General features: G+C 39.8%; 1 protein-coding gene across 4 annotated transcripts in view; it reads left to right on the top strand.

The window, feature by feature from the left end:
- LOC129211540 (contactin-6-like) overlaps positions 1 to 19,509 on the top strand; it is a 146,859-nt gene extending 127,350 nt beyond the window's left edge. For all 4 annotated transcript variants that reach the window (XM_054838778.1, XM_054838780.1, XM_054838779.1 and 1 more), the window contains 11 exons: positions 1,277 to 1,452; positions 1,793 to 1,910; positions 2,784 to 2,942; positions 3,034 to 3,183; positions 6,871 to 6,941; positions 9,808 to 10,042; positions 10,595 to 10,710; positions 12,114 to 12,300; positions 15,804 to 15,916; positions 17,663 to 17,831; positions 18,540 to 19,509. In XM_054838778.1, coding sequence (XP_054694753.1) covers positions 1,277 to 1,452; positions 1,793 to 1,910; positions 2,784 to 2,942; positions 3,034 to 3,183; positions 6,871 to 6,941; positions 9,808 to 10,042; positions 10,595 to 10,710; positions 12,114 to 12,300; positions 15,804 to 15,916; positions 17,663 to 17,831; positions 18,540 to 18,640 — 1,595 coding nt within the window. In that variant the 3' untranslated portion in view covers positions 18,641 to 19,509. The remainder of the gene's footprint in view (positions 1 to 1,276; positions 1,453 to 1,792; positions 1,911 to 2,783; positions 2,943 to 3,033; positions 3,184 to 6,870; positions 6,942 to 9,807; positions 10,043 to 10,594; positions 10,711 to 12,113; positions 12,301 to 15,803; positions 15,917 to 17,662; positions 17,832 to 18,539) is intronic.
- Positions 19,510 to 19,791: the final 282 nt, after the last annotated feature.

The raw sequence follows: 19,791 nt of genomic DNA, 5'->3' as shown, positions 1-19,791 counted from the left end.
ACTGATTTGTCTATAACAATAACAATCAGACAAGTTCTTTCTTTGTTTTCCTTGGAAAACGTTACCTGACACCTGCAGCAGGTATATCACTGAAACTAGTGACATCCAGTTTGTTTTTTAAAAGGTTGGCAGAAAATGCAACATCCTACCTTGTTGCTACTTGACCACTGCCACGTCACTCACCCAACACAGCCTAGATGCTAGGAAGAAGCCCTTCAAGTTTCGGTCCATATTGCCTGTCTGTACCTACACGTTCATCCGTTACTGGAATGATGGTGACAGTCTGAAGGAAAATGTGTTTGAAGGTGAGGGTTGGATGCCCTATCACGCATCAACCTTTTGGAACCAAGGCCTTGGTAAAACCAAAATCCTGAATGTTCAAGCCCATTTCTAACACACAGGGTTAAGCCAGAATGAACACTGAACTAATACAGCTCATGCAAAATTTTCTTCTCCTCGTCTCACATTATTTTCAGAATGTATTAATATTGTTGAATAGATTCTGCTCTCATTTTGTTCATGTGCCTCTAAATTCTCACCATTTTATAACACTTTCATGCACAAAAGCTTTATTCAAGGGAATTGCTTACAGCAAAGTGGTTGTTACCTCTAATCTATCTGCCAGTCATATCAACAAAAGCGAAGCCATATAAACCTATTTCTTTCCCTTTTCGCGAGCTACTACTTCTCTTAATAAGAGCTGCAAGCTGGTTTCTCAGTGTAAGGGGTTAAAAAAGATTACATAAATAGTTATTCTGTCTGTGAAGATTTCTTCTTTGAAGCTGTAATGTAAGCAACATCGTGCGGTAAACTACCACTAACATTAATATAGATTAAGGATCTCAACGTATACAGTAAGCGGAGACGGAGAGCAATTTTGCTTTTGCTGCAGTTTCCTGTAAGGAGAGATTTCCAAGTCTGAAGAACCATGGGCATATTTTTAACTGTCTTAATAACGAAGTCTGCACTTTTTGAGCTGAAATCATATCTATTGACAATGGGCTTTACAAAGTAACATATGACTAATTTAGCATGTTGCCTCTGACATCTGCTCGCTCTCAGAGGCACACACTGCGCTCATTGTATTGATACTGCAAAAGTAATAGGCTACACACGGCTAAGAGTGTTCTGAAATCATCACCGTATTAGAGATAATTTTCTTTATTATGGGACATTTGGGCCAATTTTAAATCATTTCACAAATGGTACAAAACTCACTCAAGATCTACTATTTTTATAAGCATGTTAATAAAAAAGAATTTTTTTGTCTCCACAGAAAGGACTGTAATTACTATTCCACCTTCTAATATGGATGTAACAGTTGGAGAAAGCATAGTCCTTCCATGCCAGGTGTCTCATGATCCCTCCGTTGATGTGGTGTTCACATGGTCATTCAATGGTGATAAAATTGATTTCAATAGAGGAATACATCATTTTGAAAGAATTGGAAGAGTAAGTTTTTTAAACTCCTTAGCGCTTGATGAAACTATTTGCCACAGTCTTTAGACGACACAAATATTTATCATAATTCTTTCATCGCTATTTATATGCATGGCAAATCACTGTTTCTTTACAAGGACTGCAGCCATTTATTTTTCTTTCTCAAATTTCATAAAGGCGCTTGAGTTATTTGTGAAGCCATAATAAAAATGTCCACATGAAAGAAACTGATGATAGCTATGAATATTTTAATTTAAAAGCTGCATTTGTTATTAATATTGAGCAATTTATAAAAATGTCCAGTATGGAAAGCATGTTGTGAGTGATTAGTTTACTTTCTTTGTATCTACAGGAATCTGCTGGGGATTTGATGATAAGAAATATTCAGCTACATCATTCTGGGAAATATGTGTGCATGGTACAAACAATTTTAGACAGTCAATCTGCAACAGTAGATATAATTGTAAGAGGTATGTCTGTTAAATGTAGACACATATATCTTCTGGAGGAATTAGAAATTCTTAAGATCAGCTGTTGTTTAAATGGTTCCTAGGATAGCGATTCAAAATGTCAATAGTGAAATGTTATATGTCTTGTACCGTTGGCCCCAAAATTGGATTGAGATTCTGCCCAGCATGATCCTAGCGTGCAGGTAACCCAGGGAGCTCTGTGCAATTCTGCCATGGCCTCTTTGGAAGGTGAACTTTTCTGGCCACACAGGCCAACGTGGCAGGGCATGGGGAAGTCCTACACTTCAGCAGACTGCTGTCACCTGCTCCTTGCTGGGCATCTCTGGGTCACTGCGCAGGCTGGAAGGAAAAAAACAAGAGACCTGGTTCCTTTTCACTATTTGGAAATAATATGAAAAATTATTTTCTGTGGTCAAGTAACTACTTTTTTTGTACTGCCAGCAGCAAGAGAAATGCTGTGATTGGAGTAGATCTTCTAAACCCTAGCAGAAATCAGAAATCTGAATAATGCACCATCTTGTATTCTTTCTAAACCTGAGTTTTGATTAAATCCAATAGGAATCCTGAAAATGTTGGATGGTTCAACAAAAGACACACGGGGTAACTTTCTTTGTCAGACAAAAAAATAATCATTCCCTTGTTTGTAGTTTTCGTATTAGTAACATAAAGACATTCATTTTCCTGACTCTCATTAATTAGAAAAAAGTAATACAGGCATGAAGCCATCATTTAGAGATTGTGCTGCTTTTATGAAACTGCAGCTTCATGAGTAATTCCACTGACTTGAGAAAGTAAGAGTTGCCCAACCCAACCCAACCCAGTAATGAGTCTTCTTTTCCTACTACCATCATCTTAAAATGCTAATCATATTAGGCCCCCCAGGTCCACCAGAAGATGTTAAAGTTGAACATATTTCTAGCACTACTGCTGTGTTATCCTGGAAGTCTGGAATAGATAATAATAGTCCAGTCCAGATCTACAGTGTTCAGACGAGGACTCCCTTCTCAGTTGGCTGGCAGGCAGTTTCAACAGGTGAGCAATCTGAGAGTTGCCTTGTATTTTTTGCATATACCATTAATTACTCCAAAAATAAATTGTCATGACCTGTTTATTTTACCTTTAGTTCCTGAAGTTGTTAATGGTAGGACTCACAAGGCAACAGTGGTTGACTTAAGCCCTTGGGTTGAGTATGAGTTTCGTGTGGTTGCCAGCAATAGTGTTGGAATTGGGGAGCCAAGCAGACCATCAGCTCTACTGAAAACTAAAGCAGCAGGTAAGTCCCGAGTTCCGGTCATTTTTTTTCCACACAGGCACATTGCCAGCTCCTGAGTGTGAGAATTGCACTGCAGCAGAGACACTCACTCCTACAGGGTTACGTACATATCTGCCTGGCATTTTAGTCTGTGGCTGCTGTGGCTTCATGACAGCAGATCTGAAGTACCGGTGCAAGGGATGCTTGGCCATAATTGAGGTACCACACACTTTGCTCTCTGGTTTGGAGTTTACTTGGGCCAGCAATAAAGGCTGGAGCTGGCCCATGCTTCATCTGTTTGATATGTCCCAAAATATATCTAATCCCCATGCCTGAACACAAGTTTTCATTCAAGCAATTGGGGAGAAACATTTATTTTCTTCCACTTATAATTATACCCTCCTCAGGGACTTGCATAGAAAATGGTACAGCCAGCACTCTGGCGTATCCTAGCACAAGCATGCAACGCCTTTGCTGCAGAGCATGTTTGATATCTGAGCATCAGCAGGGACAGGATATTGCCTTTAACTGGAGGGAATAAATTACAGCATCCAAAGCCCGGTGAAACTAATAGCTTCTACTGACTCCAGGGCAGGATCCTTACCATCCGTCTGTCTAACCTTTACACATTTATCTTCTGGGACCTGGAACCTCATAGGAAGAAGACTCATTCTTGGATGACCGACACTGTCAGTCCTTTGACCTGCTCAGTTTGGTGCAATTTATTTGAAACCCAAACCTTTGGTTTGTTTTATGTTTCTCCCAGCCCTCTGCTTATCAACTCTCTCCCACCTATAAAATCAGTATTTATAGAACGGAAAGCAGTAAAATGGAAGCAGCTTTTACAATCCACTTTCTCTTTTCTGTTTATCTCTTTTGCCAAGCTCTGAAGTTTGGCAAGCTGCATTTCAAGACAGAACTCAAAATACAGTATTGTACATTACACAACAGAAAATACATATATCCTTAGAAAGAGGGATCCATTTGTTTCTCAGAATATTTGTCCCAAGGCAGAATTACCTCAAAATGTATTAAATCAATTGAGTTAAATTTAATAAGTTCTTTGTCCTATTGTTGAAGGAAAAACTTATACTGAGTACTGATGCCAGAAAAAACCCTATTTGATCATTGGAACCCCAATTTTGATAGATTTGGTCAGCTTTCCAGGTGCAGAGAGACATCAAATGAGTCTTATCAGCAGTCAGGACCGCCTGGCCAGCGTGGCAGTAAAGCAGATTGCGGGCTGCTCCCAAGCAAAGGGAAGAGCCTGAGAGCCTCCATCCTGGAAAGATGCACTGATCCTGCCTGGCCACAGGTGTCTGGGGGATGCGTGCCCGAGTGGTACACGACCCCTTCCTCCAGCAGCAGAACCACAGGAAGCATTCACCTGCAAGGAGTACGGGGGCAATGTGAAAAGGGAAGGCTAAAGAAAAGCTGGAGACAGGAAGAGGCCAGGTTTTCTAAATTTCCCAGCAGAGTATCACAGATATATGTTCTCCATTACGTGATTGATCATGAAGTCAAAATTAGTCTTGAGAAAATCTTTCTTGCTCTTGCCACCGTGGGGCTTTGTAAAGTGTGATATTCAAAACTACCTATACAGTCAGCAACAGCTTTCATCTTTTAAAGCTTTTTTTTTAATTTTTTTTTTTATTATTTTTTTATTAGAGGGATTCACAAGGCTAGGGCTAGAAAGAGAAAGAAACAATAAAATTAATAATATTTATCATGGCAATAGCGCAGGGAACATTATTTCCTTACAGTAAAGCACTGTCTGAAGCTAAACAAAAGGAATAGAAAGACTCACTTCAGGGTTTAGTTGCTTAACCCCTTCACTGCTGTAAATCATTCTGTCTCAAAACATTGCTGTGCAGTGGGAGAAGTAGCAGTTTATTTTTTTTTGTCATAATAGGAAACTGAAAGCAGTATCACAGTGTGGACAGCTGAAGACTGGCCACGAAAGGGTGAATTTGAACTTCACTGTTATAATAGCTATTTTGCCAGCTGAAATCTGAGCATTAGTAGATTTGTGGATGCAAATGAGCCACTGTTCATTTCATTAAAATGGAGCTGAGAATTAATTGAGCCTCTGTTGGTGCACTCAGCTGTAAATTTTCATCTGTTTCTCAACTATGACCCAGTTGAGGCTCTGCTGAGCAGTAGTACGAATTTTTTCCCCATGCAAATGTAGTAAGTACTGAACACATTTAACACATGAACTAATTGAGCATCAACTGGTTCACGAAACAGTGAAACACTAGGCTTGAAAGTCTGTTTTGTCTTTTTTTTTTTTCCTTTAATGCTCTTCTTTTCAGTCTTAGATTATCTGCTTCTGATGTGCACAAAGACATTGATTGTGAGTGACAAAATTGAATACCTATGCTAAACTCTCCAAAAGATCCTGGTCCTTTTGCACTTGCACTCACTTTTATGACTGCACAACAAAATTATTGTGAAATTTCTACATTGCTAGAGAGGATGAAATCAGATAAAGATTTATATGTGGACTTGAATCTAGAAGTGACGGTGGGTTCACGTGCATTTCTGTGAACTTAAAGGGCTATTGCCTTTATTGCCTCTGCTGCAGCTGGCAGCTAATGCTGGGTCAAAGGCATGGGGAAGGACGGGCATTTGCAGCAAAACTTGCCAAAATCTCTGAAAAAGCATCTGAGATATAACTGTCCCACCTATTTCTGACCCTGTCTTCAGCCCTGTCTTGACACAGCCAATTTTCAGAGAGTGAGAGCTGAATGAAGGGAATGACAAACAATTTTGAAATTTCCAAAAATAGCACCAAGGTTTTGAAAATGGTAAACAGTACAAATGCCCTCTTATAGGGGGTTTCTGTCTCGGTCAGTTCCAGGGTTGTCCTCTTTTTTTAAACTTCTCCAGCAGCCAAAAAGGAACATGATATCATCCTTGCAAGTAGATCTACAGAGAGCTATACAATAAGAACAAGACTGGTCTTGTCTAAATTCCATCCATCGCATCACAATCCACTTCCCAAAACCTGGTAGTGTTTTTAGGTTAATGCGGTGGGCATGTTTACAGAAATACAGAGCAAGAGGCAAGAAATGCTGGTATTTTCCTTGCCTCTCCACCAAGAGCCGTCTGAGTGATGAGAAGCTCCATCAGCCTGGAACACCAGCGCCTTGCTTGACCTCAACCCTGTACCTATGGTGCCATGCACCTGGAGCAACGCTGGGGAAATCAATCTCTAATCAACTAACTTTTGGGCACTTATAGTCTTGGGAGAAGCAGAAAAGCAAATTATGAGTTTTGAATTTCCTAAGAAAAGCATACAGCCAATTAAAAAAATTAATATATTGCTCCAACAACATGTTTACTGAACAAATGCATAATTAGCAAATCAGTAGTGTTGCAGCTACAGTCTGAATGGAACATCATTTTGCCAATTAGTTGATGAGGTATAATAATGTCAGATACTTGATTCTACTAGCTTCTTTAATTAATTTTTTGAACCAGGGTACTCATGTATCAAATACATCTGTGGCTTCAGCCTTAGAAACTTGAAAATGTGTAAATATAATTTCAGATCATTTAAAGTGTACTGTTACAGTCCCTGGTCTACGTGTTGAAAGGCAGAATAGCTGCACGTGAGCTAGGAAAAGCTCTGACTGTGCGGCTGGCAAGACCCCCAGCAGTAGTGGTGGGGAGTTGCAAGCACCAACGTCTTTTCTTCTCCAGTTCCTGTGGTGACACCAACGAACATCAGCGGAGGAGGAGGGAGCCGTTCTGAGCTGGTCATCACATGGGAGGTAATTGTTAGCGCAATTAACCTAAGCTGTCTAATGGGAAGAGTCCATGGGTGAAACCACAGCCCTGTGAAATCCAAAGGCTTTTGGTCATTGGCTTCGGCTGAGCCTGGATTTCATCCTGCATCTGCAGAGAAAACAGCCTGTAAGATATACAGCAAGTTTTCTGTGTTATAGCGAACAATTTATAAAAATAAACAGTTTAAGAGGCATGTTATAAAGATGTTTAGAAGTCTGTATAGCCCTCTTATCTCCATTGTACAGGAGGTGCTTAACACACTAATCTGCTTGGCCATTTTCTGCATTAACATTTTTCATACTTTTGTTTACATGTTTTTCATTCCGGAACACTGTGCTGACAAGACATATCCTATTATGCGTTAAAGGAGATGAGCCCTTTAATTCTCCAGCACTCCAGTGAGAGGAGAGAATATACATTTTCAGAACAGTTAATACCATCCTACAAGTTGCAATGGGTGAGCACAGGTCATGTCAGAGAGGGGAAATTAAGCGTTGTGAGAAGGAGCCCTCCTTCTCCAGCCACCCGGCAGCATCCTCACGGGCGCTGCGATGAAGGCAGGCGGCATCTTGCAAGTGGTGGGGCAGTGACAGGGCAGGTGCATGAAATCCAGCCCGATGGAAAAACTCCCCAAAACACGGCTCCCACCCTCTGGGTTTTTCATTGCTGCTGAAAAATGCATATGAAGTTAATGTGACTCCCCTAATTAAATGTCTCCCCTGGCTTTGAGGACATCTGGCTGAAGGAGGAGCTAGTCCCTGCCATGGGCAGCACCTAGCCTGGAGGGCAGGGGCCAGGCAGCCCTCCCACGTGTCTTACTGTCAGGTGCGACTGTCTCACGGGCTGCACAAGATGACGTCTGGTTAGTTCCTAATTTGGGACAGGGCCTCCGAAAACACAGTGATCCCTTTGTAAGTCATGGAAAACATGTCTACATGAAAAAAAAAAAAAAAAAAGACTTCTTGTTCAGCTTAAGCGAGGAAAGCAGTCTGCTCCATCCCCTGACTTCATTCTTTTTCTAAAGAAATAACCAAGCTCATGTATACTGTTTGAAGGAAAGGAAAAGGAATGAAATTAAACTAAAAGTGATGTTATTCATCAGCTGAGTGAGTTATCTGTGTTGTCCTGTATGGTAAAAACCTCTGTCTTTTGGGGGAGGAAGGGAAGTGATAGGAAAAAAATGAGGTCAAAATTAAAATATCATAGAATCCCAGAATGGTTTGGGTTGGAAGGGACCTTAAAGCCCATCCAGTTCCACCCCCTGCCATGGGCAGGGACACCCTCCACGAGACCAGGTTGCCCAAAGCCCCATCCCACCTGGCCAGGAAGAAATCCCCACTAGATAAATGATACTGCCAATGCTTTCCCCTCGTCATGCTCCAGAGTGACACTTTACTTTTGCTGAAGTAAATTTTCCTCCATATGCATCTTTCACTGTTTTGTTTCATTTTCCCCTTTACTGATCTACTCTTTGGGAGCAGAAGAACATGAAAATTGAAAACAACCTGAGAGATCTCAATCAAATTATCCTGTTGGACTCCATAGTGTGTCCTGAAAAATAGTCAGAAGAAATACTAATTATGCCAAGCTAACGACACTGAACATGTCTCTCCAGCTTTCTGTCATGAACTCACTAAACATCTTGATTAAATCTGAGGTCACAGAAGCCTCAAAAACAAATTAAATGCTCCAGAAAGTAGCTTGAACTCGTATAAATCCCCAGTGCACCATCATCACTCACACTTAACCCTCTCAGGACTGGAAAAGAGATAGAAGGGGGCATACTGGGGAATTAATGTTTGTAAAACACTGAAGGATAGACACATTTGTTATATGCGCCAGGGCAGGGTTATTGTTAGAATTAGAAGGAATTTATGAAGAAAAAAATCCAATAAGTGCCCTGAAACCTTCTGATGTACTTTCTGATTTTTTTTTCCCCCATCTTCTCACAGTCTTAGTGCTCCCAGTAGTTTCTCTGCAGGAGAGGAGCTTGGAGCATGGAACGATGACGGGGCTGCGGTTCTGCCCCTATGTTTTTCTCTCTCTTTTTGCACCATTTTTCATCACTGCTTTTCCATGCACCTTACTTCGATGCAAGCATCTAAAATAAATTTTCTGAGAAACGCATCCTTCCTCTATGTACTACTGATCTTGTTTCATAAACCTTCTCATGCTTTGAGAAGCCAATGTAGAAATATTTTTATCCCAATAAAACAAAAAAACCCCCATGCTGGATACAGTGTTGATGTAATTGCCTGTTCAGTGTGAGTCATTAATACATATCTTGACATGAGATTTTATTAATAGAAACATTAATTTGCCATGTTGACTTGCAATAACATCTCTGTTCTAAACAAACTTAAATAGGAATATGTTCATGCACTTGAGACTTTCACTTGTGCTAAAAAAATATGTAAGTACTGTACTCATATGCAGGCAATTATACAGCTGACGCACACTTCTGTGTATACATTTGCTCCTTTTCCGACTCTTTTTTTTCTTTAAAAATAATTTATTTAAAATTAGCATTCCTATACCCCTTGGGGGAAAAAAAAATCAGCTACAACCTGTACGGAGTGAAATGCTTTTAATTTTGAAAACTTCATGCCTGAAAGAGAATAACTTTAATGGAGCTGATCGGATCTTTTGTTTCTAAATTGATTGCCTCAATAGATTTATTATTTTGATTTTTATTTCAATATTACATTGACTGATAGAGCAAACATTATTATCTTCTCTAAGGCACAGTCAACTAAATCAATACCACTAAAATATACCCAGAGAATGAAGATTCAATTAAAACAGTGTGTACTTGCAAATGCTTATTGACTGACTGCCTTGTCACTACAGCCAGTTCCAGAAGAACTACAAAATGGGGAAGATTTTGGCTACATCATTATGTTTCGTCCTCTTGGCTCAACAACCTGGACAAAAGCAGTGGTGGCTTCAGTAGAAGCAAACAAATATGTTTATAGGAACGAAAGCATCACACCTCTCTCTCCTTTTGAAGTGAAAGTTGGTGTCTACAACAATGAAGGAGAAGGGACCCTGAGCTCCATATCCATTGTCTACTCAGGAGAAGACGGTAACGCATGTTACTCTTATTAGTAATGACTGTGTAGCGTCAGTAGGTCCCAGACATGGTCAGACAGATCTCCACAGGGATATTAAGGAGCCTGCTCAAAGCTGCTCTTTGAAGATTGACAAGAGACACGAGGCAGAAGATGGGAAATTGAAGTCAACAAAAGGAAGGGGCAGATTTTCAGAATCGCTTTAAGTAGACAGCATGTTTCAACTGTGTCCCCAAGGAGCTCCTACTCAGTGGGTTGGGGAAATCAGGAGACGTTCAAAAGTGTAGCTGTCAGAGGGTCTAGCTTTTCAGACCACTCAATGAAGCTGATGTCCTCTGAAAATCTGTCCCAGTTTATGGGTAATGACCAATTTTGAAGAATTATGGGTTTACTGATGTTCAGGAATGAACAGGCAGCAGAGCTGGGGATTCACACCAGGTTTCCTGAGCCTCTGCCTGCTGCTTCCCTCCCCGAATCTCTTTTTTCTTGAAACTCCCTCAGCTTTGACATAACACTCTTTTGGCAACAGAAATGTTCCACCAGCTGTGTTTTCTCCCATCACCCAGAGCCGCAGATAGCACCAGCGGGGGCTTCAGCGCTGAGCATTTCGGCGGCGGAGGTGGAGGTCTCCTGGCAGCCCATCGCGTGGAACAGGCACACGGGCAGGGTGCTGGGCTACGAGGTGAGGCGGCTGGTGCTGGTGTCTGAACCTTACAGATGTCTCTTTCCCAGCCGCATTTATGTTCTGGTTCCTCCTCCTTTGCTTCCAAGTCAACAGACAACGGAGCACTTCACCCGACTCTCATTAGCAACATTTCACCTGAGATAATCACAAGCATTTACAGACCAGGACTGCAGCTCTATCCCAGACTTTTTGTAATGTAAATTAAAACCTCAAGATTAATCATTTGTGATGGCTACTATAAAAGGGCTCATGCCTGAGTCCATGAAACAAAGCTGATCCTCCTCTTCTTACACAGCCGTAACACTGTCTGAGCATGATGAGGTACTCGATAGTTTGAGGGCATGCTCGTGACCCATAGCACTGCTTACAGAAGAAAACAGGGTAAATGCACTTCACTGCTGTCCAAAGCTTGTGCTGTGGCGTATCTGAAAGGCTTTGGGCTTCTCACTCCTAACCGTAGGGAGCACCCGCTCATTTACTAATAACTGACAGGTTTTGTTCCCCATGCGCTGGGGTGCATTGCCGCTGTCACGGCACCCAGTCCAGGACCAGATCCAGGGTGCGAGGACCCAGACATTTCAGGGTCTGAGCCGGGGGAGCTGTGAGGACCATGGATGCTGCCAGACCCCGGTGGCACTCGGCCAGCTGTGCTGCTTCTGCCTTCGCTCTGCTCTCCAGCACCCGGGGGTGTCCCCTGCATCTGACATCCACAGGACAGAGCAGAGGTCCCTCCAGCGGGAGGGGAGCAGATTTTTCTATTGATAACTGGGGTACTTTGACGTCACCTCAGATATGATTCCTGGGCATTTTACTTGCACAGTGAACCTTTTTTTTTTCTTTTTTTTTTTTTTTAGATAAGATAATCCAAGAGTAAAGCAAGTCAGAAATACTTTAAATTCTGTCCTATCATTACAAATGTATCAATGAAGGTAATAGGAGTCATGTACAGTACACAAACCTTCCCGAATCAATTACTCACTGAAAAAACCCACCTAGGTCTTAATAGCTGTTACTGAATCAAAACTAGAGGCAGGATACAAAATAATTAAAAAACCTCTTAGATGACTGAGATAAATGTTTCTTTGTATCTTTTAAAGTTTTCTTCAAACGTGTTCAAACCATAAAATTAAACAAACTTTTGAAATTTCTCACCTTATCAGAGGTTTCCTTTCAGACATATATAAAGTTAAGGATTTAATTTACTTCCTTAATTGGTATTCAGTCTCTGAAATTTGATTTCTTCTCTATAAATATTCATGTTTGGTTTTATTTCCTCCTAGTGTTGAATACAAAAAATCCTGTATTCCTCGAAATCTTCATTGTCGGCATGTCTGCTTCCCAGCCAAATCTGTAATTGATGGCAAACAATGACTTGCCTGTTCTTTGTTCTCCCTTTTCAGGTTTTATATTGGACTGATGATCCCAAGGAAAGCACAGCTGGTAAAGTCAGAGTCAATGGGAATGTAACAGCCAGAAATATCACAGGACTAAAAGCTAACACAGTCTATTTTGCAACGGTTCGAGCTTACAACACTGCAGGGACGGGGCCCTCTAGCACCCCGGTAAATGTCACCACTAAAAAATCACGTGAGTATTCAATTTTGTACAACAAATGTTGCAAACTCCCGAGTGTGATAGTGACATTTCGGCTTACCATGCCCTGTGTCTGATAAATGTTGCAATATCAAAGAAAACTGAATCCCAAAATTCTTCATAAAATTAAGCAACAAAATCCGTGACTAAAACTTCTCTGTCTCTTCCTTGACAATATTTTTGTGGTCACCATCAAGTTAATTCCCTCTCTGGTGTTTAAGGCATTAATATAATATTTAGCTTGGGCTTCAGTTCTGTCTCAATGGAAGCCAAAATTCTCATCAACTTAAATCAGACCTGGGAAGGTTATTTCATTTACTCTATTTATATGCTAAAGTAATTCCGCACACCTACAAAATTCGATCACCCTGGTGTTTGTGTTCCTGTAGAGTAGCAGCTGTTAGGAAGGATTTCCTTTGGCATTGCAACAGCATGCCGCTTGCTTTCAGGAGGTTTCAAAAGAGGTGCAGAGTCAATAAAGGAAAGATGTTCCACAGGTCCGGCAACAGATTTGGGTGTGGGAATACGGGTTTGGTTTTTTAAAGAAAATTGTTAAATGCTCCAAATATGGTGCTTTTTTTGAGACCTTTAAACTGTGCATTCCTGAGGGTAGCATATGGGATGCATTCATATAAATACTCTCTAGTCATTAATTTTTTTTTAGATTTTCTGCAATTGTAGAAGCAAAACCATATGCTATTCTGTCTGTGAGAAGCAACCTCATGAAGCCAATGCTTTCATGGGCACATGCTCCAAGGTAATAAGGAAGCACTGAGCACCATCCTGCAGGATTGAACCTGTGAAGTAAATGTTCACTCAGAGCAAAATTGTCATAAAGTGGAAAATCTTGGTAGTCTGCTGTGTACCCAAGTGCCCCAAAGTCATTCCTGTTTAAGTGTCTGGGGTTTTCTATACTTTTCTTGGACTATGTTTTCCCAACAAACATCTGATGAGCCCTTTTGCACAAAAAGGGAAATATTTCTCCTGTCTTCCACCGATTCTCCTCTTGTTTATGGGCTGTTCCATGCTATTACTTAAGCACAAGACAGAAACTAACTTGTAAAATGAGTTCATGATAAACGTTACCATATAATGTAAATAACATAAACCAAAATAAAGCCAGAGAAGGTATTTTTAAAGACTCAAACAGAACTCTTCTCGCAGGCAATTTCGTAATGGAAAAAACCCCTCATGTCTGAAAATTATTCTCTATATTTGTATGTGCATGTCTATGAAAGACAAGGCAGTCAAGTGACAAGACATATAAGGAATAAATTTGCTTTTGTTTTACACTGACTTCATCTTCTGTCAAATTCAGGATTGTGCTAATGGTTCATTTAAAAATTAAAGTCAAAATAACCCTTTTAATATTTAAAAACATATATTAAAATTTTAAGCTCTAGTCTCTGAAAGATGCAAGCACTTTTAATATGAGTAGAGATAATACGTCAAGAGAATATATAAACAATGTACATCTACAGCGGGAGCTTTAGCTTCAAGGTAATAGCTCTGTCTTCGTACCCCGTGTCCAGGATTCCTACAATGTTCTGTGCATGCCGTTATTGTAGAGACTAAGCAAAACTGAAATAGTCCTTCTGCCAAATAGGTGCAATTCTGATTGAAACATACTTATCTAAGATCAATTTAAGTTGATATCCTGGTTTGAGTTGAAACTACTTAGGAAAGTAGAAATGATGCCCTCCCTCCGTGAATATACAGCTCCATTAGGAGCTGTGGTGAAGTTCAGCTCTTCTTCTTTACTTATATGTCATGAATGTCAGAGAATTCTTTGTTTTTTCTCTTTCTTTATGAATATATACCTCCTCAGATATAGATATTAGAAATACTGTGCAAGGATAAACCTCAACTCAGTACAGCAACAAAGCCAAGTGTTACCTAAAACATGAGAGTAACATCATTGACTTAATAAACTTAAGGATACACTCGGGACTTCTATTATTCTTGGTATTGTTGATTACAAGAAGTTAGTTGTGGAACTGATCTGTTAATCTTAGATCTGAAGAACTGTTTGCAATGTTTTTGCTTGTGGGTATTACTACAGACTTAGGGAAGTGCTACGTTACCACCTGTTCTTGTCCCTGGCTGCATAGCAAAACCAGATAATTTTGTTTTGAAAATCATCCTATGGTGGTTTTTCAGCCCAAAGACTATGCATTAAGATGGTTTTAAGTGCTATGCTAAAAAGCTTTGGATAAGGCAGTATTCACCCATTTCTGTGTGCTTCCAAGACTTTTCAGAGTACACAGTCAATGAAGTATTTGACATCCTTTGCCTCTTGTCAGTTTTTTGTTACCGCATTCCTTATATAAAATACTTGCTGAAAGCAACAAAGGGATTTCAAACTACATTTAAGTAAATTTGCAGTGTTACGTATATGAATGTATATAAACACCTTCAAAAAGAAAATTAATCTTTTTCCAGCGCTGACAGTATGGCTCTTGGAAGGACATCTGCTTATATTCACCTGGGTGGTCCACTAACACCTCCTTTTCCCACCAGTGGGATGGATTAAACTTCTCCACTGTCATGAAGCAGATGATATAGATATGAAACAACAGGCACCATCAATTTATTCTGTCTCCATGGGAAATGAAAGAAATCATGGAGTATTACCAAATCAACAGTACCTTCCAAGTTACATCAATTAATCGTCAATATATAGGAACTGTAGGGAGAAAAGAAGGATCCCAGAAATTAAATATTTTAAAGTCAGGTCTGGGGTACTCACAACATGTTTTTCCAAATCTCTCTTCCTTTTCCTTAATTCTGTGCGAGTCTTATTTCCTCTAACACCCCCAGTGCCGTCCTCCCAGGCAGGGTCCGGGAGATCGCACCATGCAGAAGGAGATAATGTGTTGTTCTAAATCTGAGATACAGTTCAAAAGCACAGTTTCAACTTCACATGTTCACGCAGGATTCGATTTCAGTCACTTGTAGGCAAATTTTCAAAGTCCTGGCACTTAGGCATAAAAAGCCTTTGAAAAGCTACTCTCAGCCTATTGTACTGAGAATTTATAAAATCCTACAATGCTTCATGATGGATCACATGGAGACTTTTATGTGTAGCTCTTTGTAACCTGTCCTCATGGCTTATGAAAAATCTTGTCTTTTGTACTTTGCTCTTAGTTTTAGCTTTTTCTGAAATCCATAGAGCAAAACATTCTCTAGTACATTAAAATACAGATAGGAACAACATAGTACTGAAACAAAATCTATCAAATATAACTTGAACTGTCAGACACTGTCAGGCTTTTCCTAATTTCGAAAACGAACTCTCACAGTAAGTGGTTTTGTGCTATGAATAGATCTTTAGTCTGACTAATACGAGAGCAATGATGGACTGGAAAATATTTTTTACTCTTTTAGATTTGAATCGCCCATGCATTTGCTACTTCCATGTCAGCAGCTCATTCAATTACACTATGCAAATTAATATTCAGTTGTATCTTGTGATTGTCATCATCTTTGTTTTAAAGCACCAAGTCAACCTCCAGCGAACATCGCCTGGAAGCTTACCAATTCCAAAATCTGCTTGAACTGGGAACACGTGAAAACGATGGAAAACGAATCAGAGGTGCTGGGCTACAAAGTAAGTCCTTCCTTTATCTCATTAATCAGACGTGTTGTTTCTAATAGAGGTACAGACAGTGGCTTGGTGAAACGTTACTGCTCATTACCTGGAAAATGGTGACTTTTCTGGAGTTTTTGGGATGGTTGGCTGCCATTTATACAAATGGAAGAACAGCCGTGTTCATTCAGAGTAGGGCCTCTTTATCCTGACACAGGGATTTTCTGTCCCCAACGCTGGATACCTCTTGTCCCATTTCCCTTGTAATCATAGAAGATTCTTGCATTCACATCTTCTTTGGAAAGGAGTTTCACACATACATAAGAAGTAGAGAACAGTCTCTTCAGCGTTAAAGACAGGTATAAAACACATTTAAAAGTTCTCACTCTCTGGCAATTCATGAATGTACCTTTGAAAATAGATAGGAAGATACTCACGTAAAGATCAATGTGAGTGAAGTAAAAAGCACTTCCATAAATCTTATTTTTAAAGGAAAGGAAAATTCCGTTTAAAGTTGGTTTGCAGTCACTATGACCCCAAAATACTTATGGAAAGACTTTTTTACTCCTGAAGGACTGTAAAAATGGAGGTGGAGGGTGCTTATATGAGGAAAGGCTCTCAGGATCCAGATCCTCATGTTGCTAGGCATTTCAGTGTCTACACAGAACTATTTATGCCTAGGGAGGAAAAGGAAACAAAAAACCCCCGACGACCCCACCTTGCAATCTTTCTTGAGATCATGTTCCTTTCCACCCTAATGAGTTGTTTGAGCAGCTCCACACACTCAGGAAAAAGTTACAACCAGACTATTAAGCTTTTTTCTTTTGTGTCTAACCTACCTGCTTCTAGGCTACACTTGCTTATTATATTTTGATGTGGAAAGAGTGCGAGTCCTTGCTGCAGTATTTATTGTATGATACCTCTTTCTCCTCCTGATTTGCTCTTTGGTTGCTCTTTTTAACATAACTATGTCAAAAGATTGTCAAGAGAAAGGAGTCAAACACTGTCATTGCTGCGCTAGCAAGGAAGAAAGGCTTCTTGAAGGAAAAATGCTGATCATAGTCTGTAGGATCCCTGCCTAGACTCCCCAGCCTGCTCTGCACCTTGGCCCAATGATTCAGTAGCAAAAAGACCTAGGTGCGAGCAGGCGCTGGATCCATCATGTTTTGTTGTAAAAATGTGCTTCCCAAGTGGAAGCCCAGATGCTACTACCCAAATTTCTGTCCTTTCTTGAAGTCTTTAAAAACATTCCATTATGCAATGTCCCATGTTTTCTTTAGCAAGTGGTAATTATGAAAGTCAACATGAATATTTCTATTTGACTATAAATGCTCACCGCAAACAAGTCAAATATAAAAAACCCACCTAAAATGTGAGCTCCTGAAGTGTCACAATAGTTCTGGATATAAAAGGTGTTACAGGCTGAAGCCTTGTTTGAAGGTGTGTCTAACTTCCATATTTACAGAAGAGCATAAGTGTATTGGATAAGGATTTCCTAACTCTACTTTTAAGGTGAGCCTCAGTTCTAGCAGACAAGGGCTCTCCTGCAAAACACAGGTGGAGTAAATGCCCGCTGTGGTCTTCATCACAAAATTCTGCAGAATATATTGCTGTGTTTTGAATTGAGTTCCTCTGCAGGATGGTGATAGTGCTCTGAAAAGTTTGGGACATGATGGAAGATATTCTCACCAAAAAAAAAAAAAAAATCCATTAAAACTTAAAAAACCCCCACAAACCCCTCTTGTTTTCTAATCTCTTTTTACTCAGATTTTGTATAGACAAAACAGACATAGCAAAACTCATATACTGGAGACAAACAACACATCAGCTGAACTTCTGGTACCATTTGAAGAAGATTATCTCATAGAAATAAGAACGGTCAGTGATGGTGGGGAAGGCAGCAGCAGTGAGGAAATTAGGATTCCAAAAATATCAAGTACGTGAGATATTTATTTTTTTCTCTGAATGTTATTGCGTAATAAGAAATCTGTGTGCCTCTATGAAGCACGATAGATTAACAGGCTTTCCATTACCGTAGGTGGCTTCTCCCCCATTGCTTTGTAATGCTGCGTACATTTAGATTAGTCTCTGATACTCTTGCATTCATTAGTGGAGAAAGTATTTTGCGCAACACCTAGATGTGACCTTATTTTTAGTGTAGGTCTCCATCTGCCCTGGCCTGTAATGCTCAGGGAAGGACAGAGAAATAAGGTTTCTTATTAAAGTCAGAGCTGCAGCTCTCACATGTAACGCGGCTCTTAATCTGCTCTGGAGCTGCTGCTGCTGCTGCTGAGACTGAGAACCTCAGCCCTGCACCACGGCTGCCCAGGGTCCAACCTCTGCCCTCATAAATACTTTATTATACATGCAAAATGGAGCTTAGTTTTGCAACAAACTGGCCAAAACCCTCCTGAAAGTAGATATTCACAGGGAAGGTGGGAAGCTGATTCGAAACCACGCTCCATGGAGCTGCTGCTACAACTTAAGAAATAACTAAATAGCAATAACATTTGTGGATAATGTTTCATTTTGAAAATAGAACTAAGATTATTGTTATGCGAGAATACATAGAAAAAAATTATTTTTGACACAAGTTTACTTTTGCCAGAAAATTTTGTAATTTTGTATACTTATATTTTTACAGGTTTAAGCTCTGGAGGAATAAAATTGTCACAAAGGGCAAACCATATATTGTCATCTGGGCTCCTGCTATTCAGTTCTGTTCTTGTATACCCTTTTCCTTGATGATTGAAGCAATGCTCAGCCATGGACTTTTACAAACAAACCATGTGTAGATTTTATCTTAATACTTCACCATGACCAACATTCCTGATAAAGAAAAATAGTGGGGATGGGGGAGGGACATAGAAGTGGTATATTACTAAGAAAACAGTAAGTATCGATATTAAATTAATTTTTTAAAATAAGCTTTGAAATTAGTGGATAAATGTATATGCATTAATTAAATGGAGTGGTGCCAAACATAACTTGAGACTGTGAGGAGAGTGGCCTCAAATTTTTTACAAGCAGTAGTTCTTACTGAAACTCCAGTGTAATGGTTATGTCCAACATGACAGGCCTGTGCCAAGCTGTAATAACCGAGAGAAAAGGAGACTCGTACTTGCTCGTCACGTGGATATTATTTATCTCATCTTCTTCAATATAACCTGTAAAAAACCCCCACTTCCAATTAAATAAAAGCTATTTGTTTACTTTTTGCACTTGTTTGTATTGCAGGGAGTGTCATGCAATATATTGTATGAAATATACTACACTATTTTCTTCAGAAAAGGGAAACTTAAATAAAAGGAATCCTATGTACCAACCCGAAGCCCATTGAATTCAATAGAAAGACTTTCAATGGCATCAGCAAGCCTTGAACCAGATCTGAATGAGACAGTGCCTTTTATAATATGAGATATTTTACATATTCTCAGATACATTTCAAAGGACTTTTTCATGCAAAGACTATTCAGACCAACAAAACTAGCAGAGATGCTGAATGCCTTTTCTGAAGGGAGATTGAAATATATGTGTCGAAGCAGGTTCAGTTGCTCTCTCACTTGATATTGTTACTCCTTGCTGTAGGTTGAAGGTGTAGATTCATCTTTGGGCTGGGTATGAAGGTAAATGAGAAGAACATTGATTTTAATCATTTTGAAATACAAATAAAAGCATCTAACTAAGCCCTTCAATCTATTGAGTTATTAGAATGATAACCACCAAAGTGAGCACGGCTTTCAAGTCAGTAGAGCTCAAAATGTGAAGTCACGCTAGTGTCAGTTTTAACAACATCTGATAAAAGGTATTTTTTGCCTCATATCATTACTGCCAGACCTTTTCTTCCTTCTCACTTTACTCTGACATATATTTTCTTTTCACCATTGTCAAATAAG

This window comes from Grus americana, chromosome 11 (genome assembly GCF_028858705.1).
Source record: "Grus americana isolate bGruAme1 chromosome 11, bGruAme1.mat, whole genome shotgun sequence".
In the NCBI taxonomy this organism is placed as follows: domain Eukaryota; kingdom Metazoa; phylum Chordata; class Aves; order Gruiformes; family Gruidae; genus Grus; species Grus americana.
The sequence above is the reverse complement of the archived record's forward strand: the minus strand, read 5'-3'. Positions and strand labels throughout refer to the sequence as shown.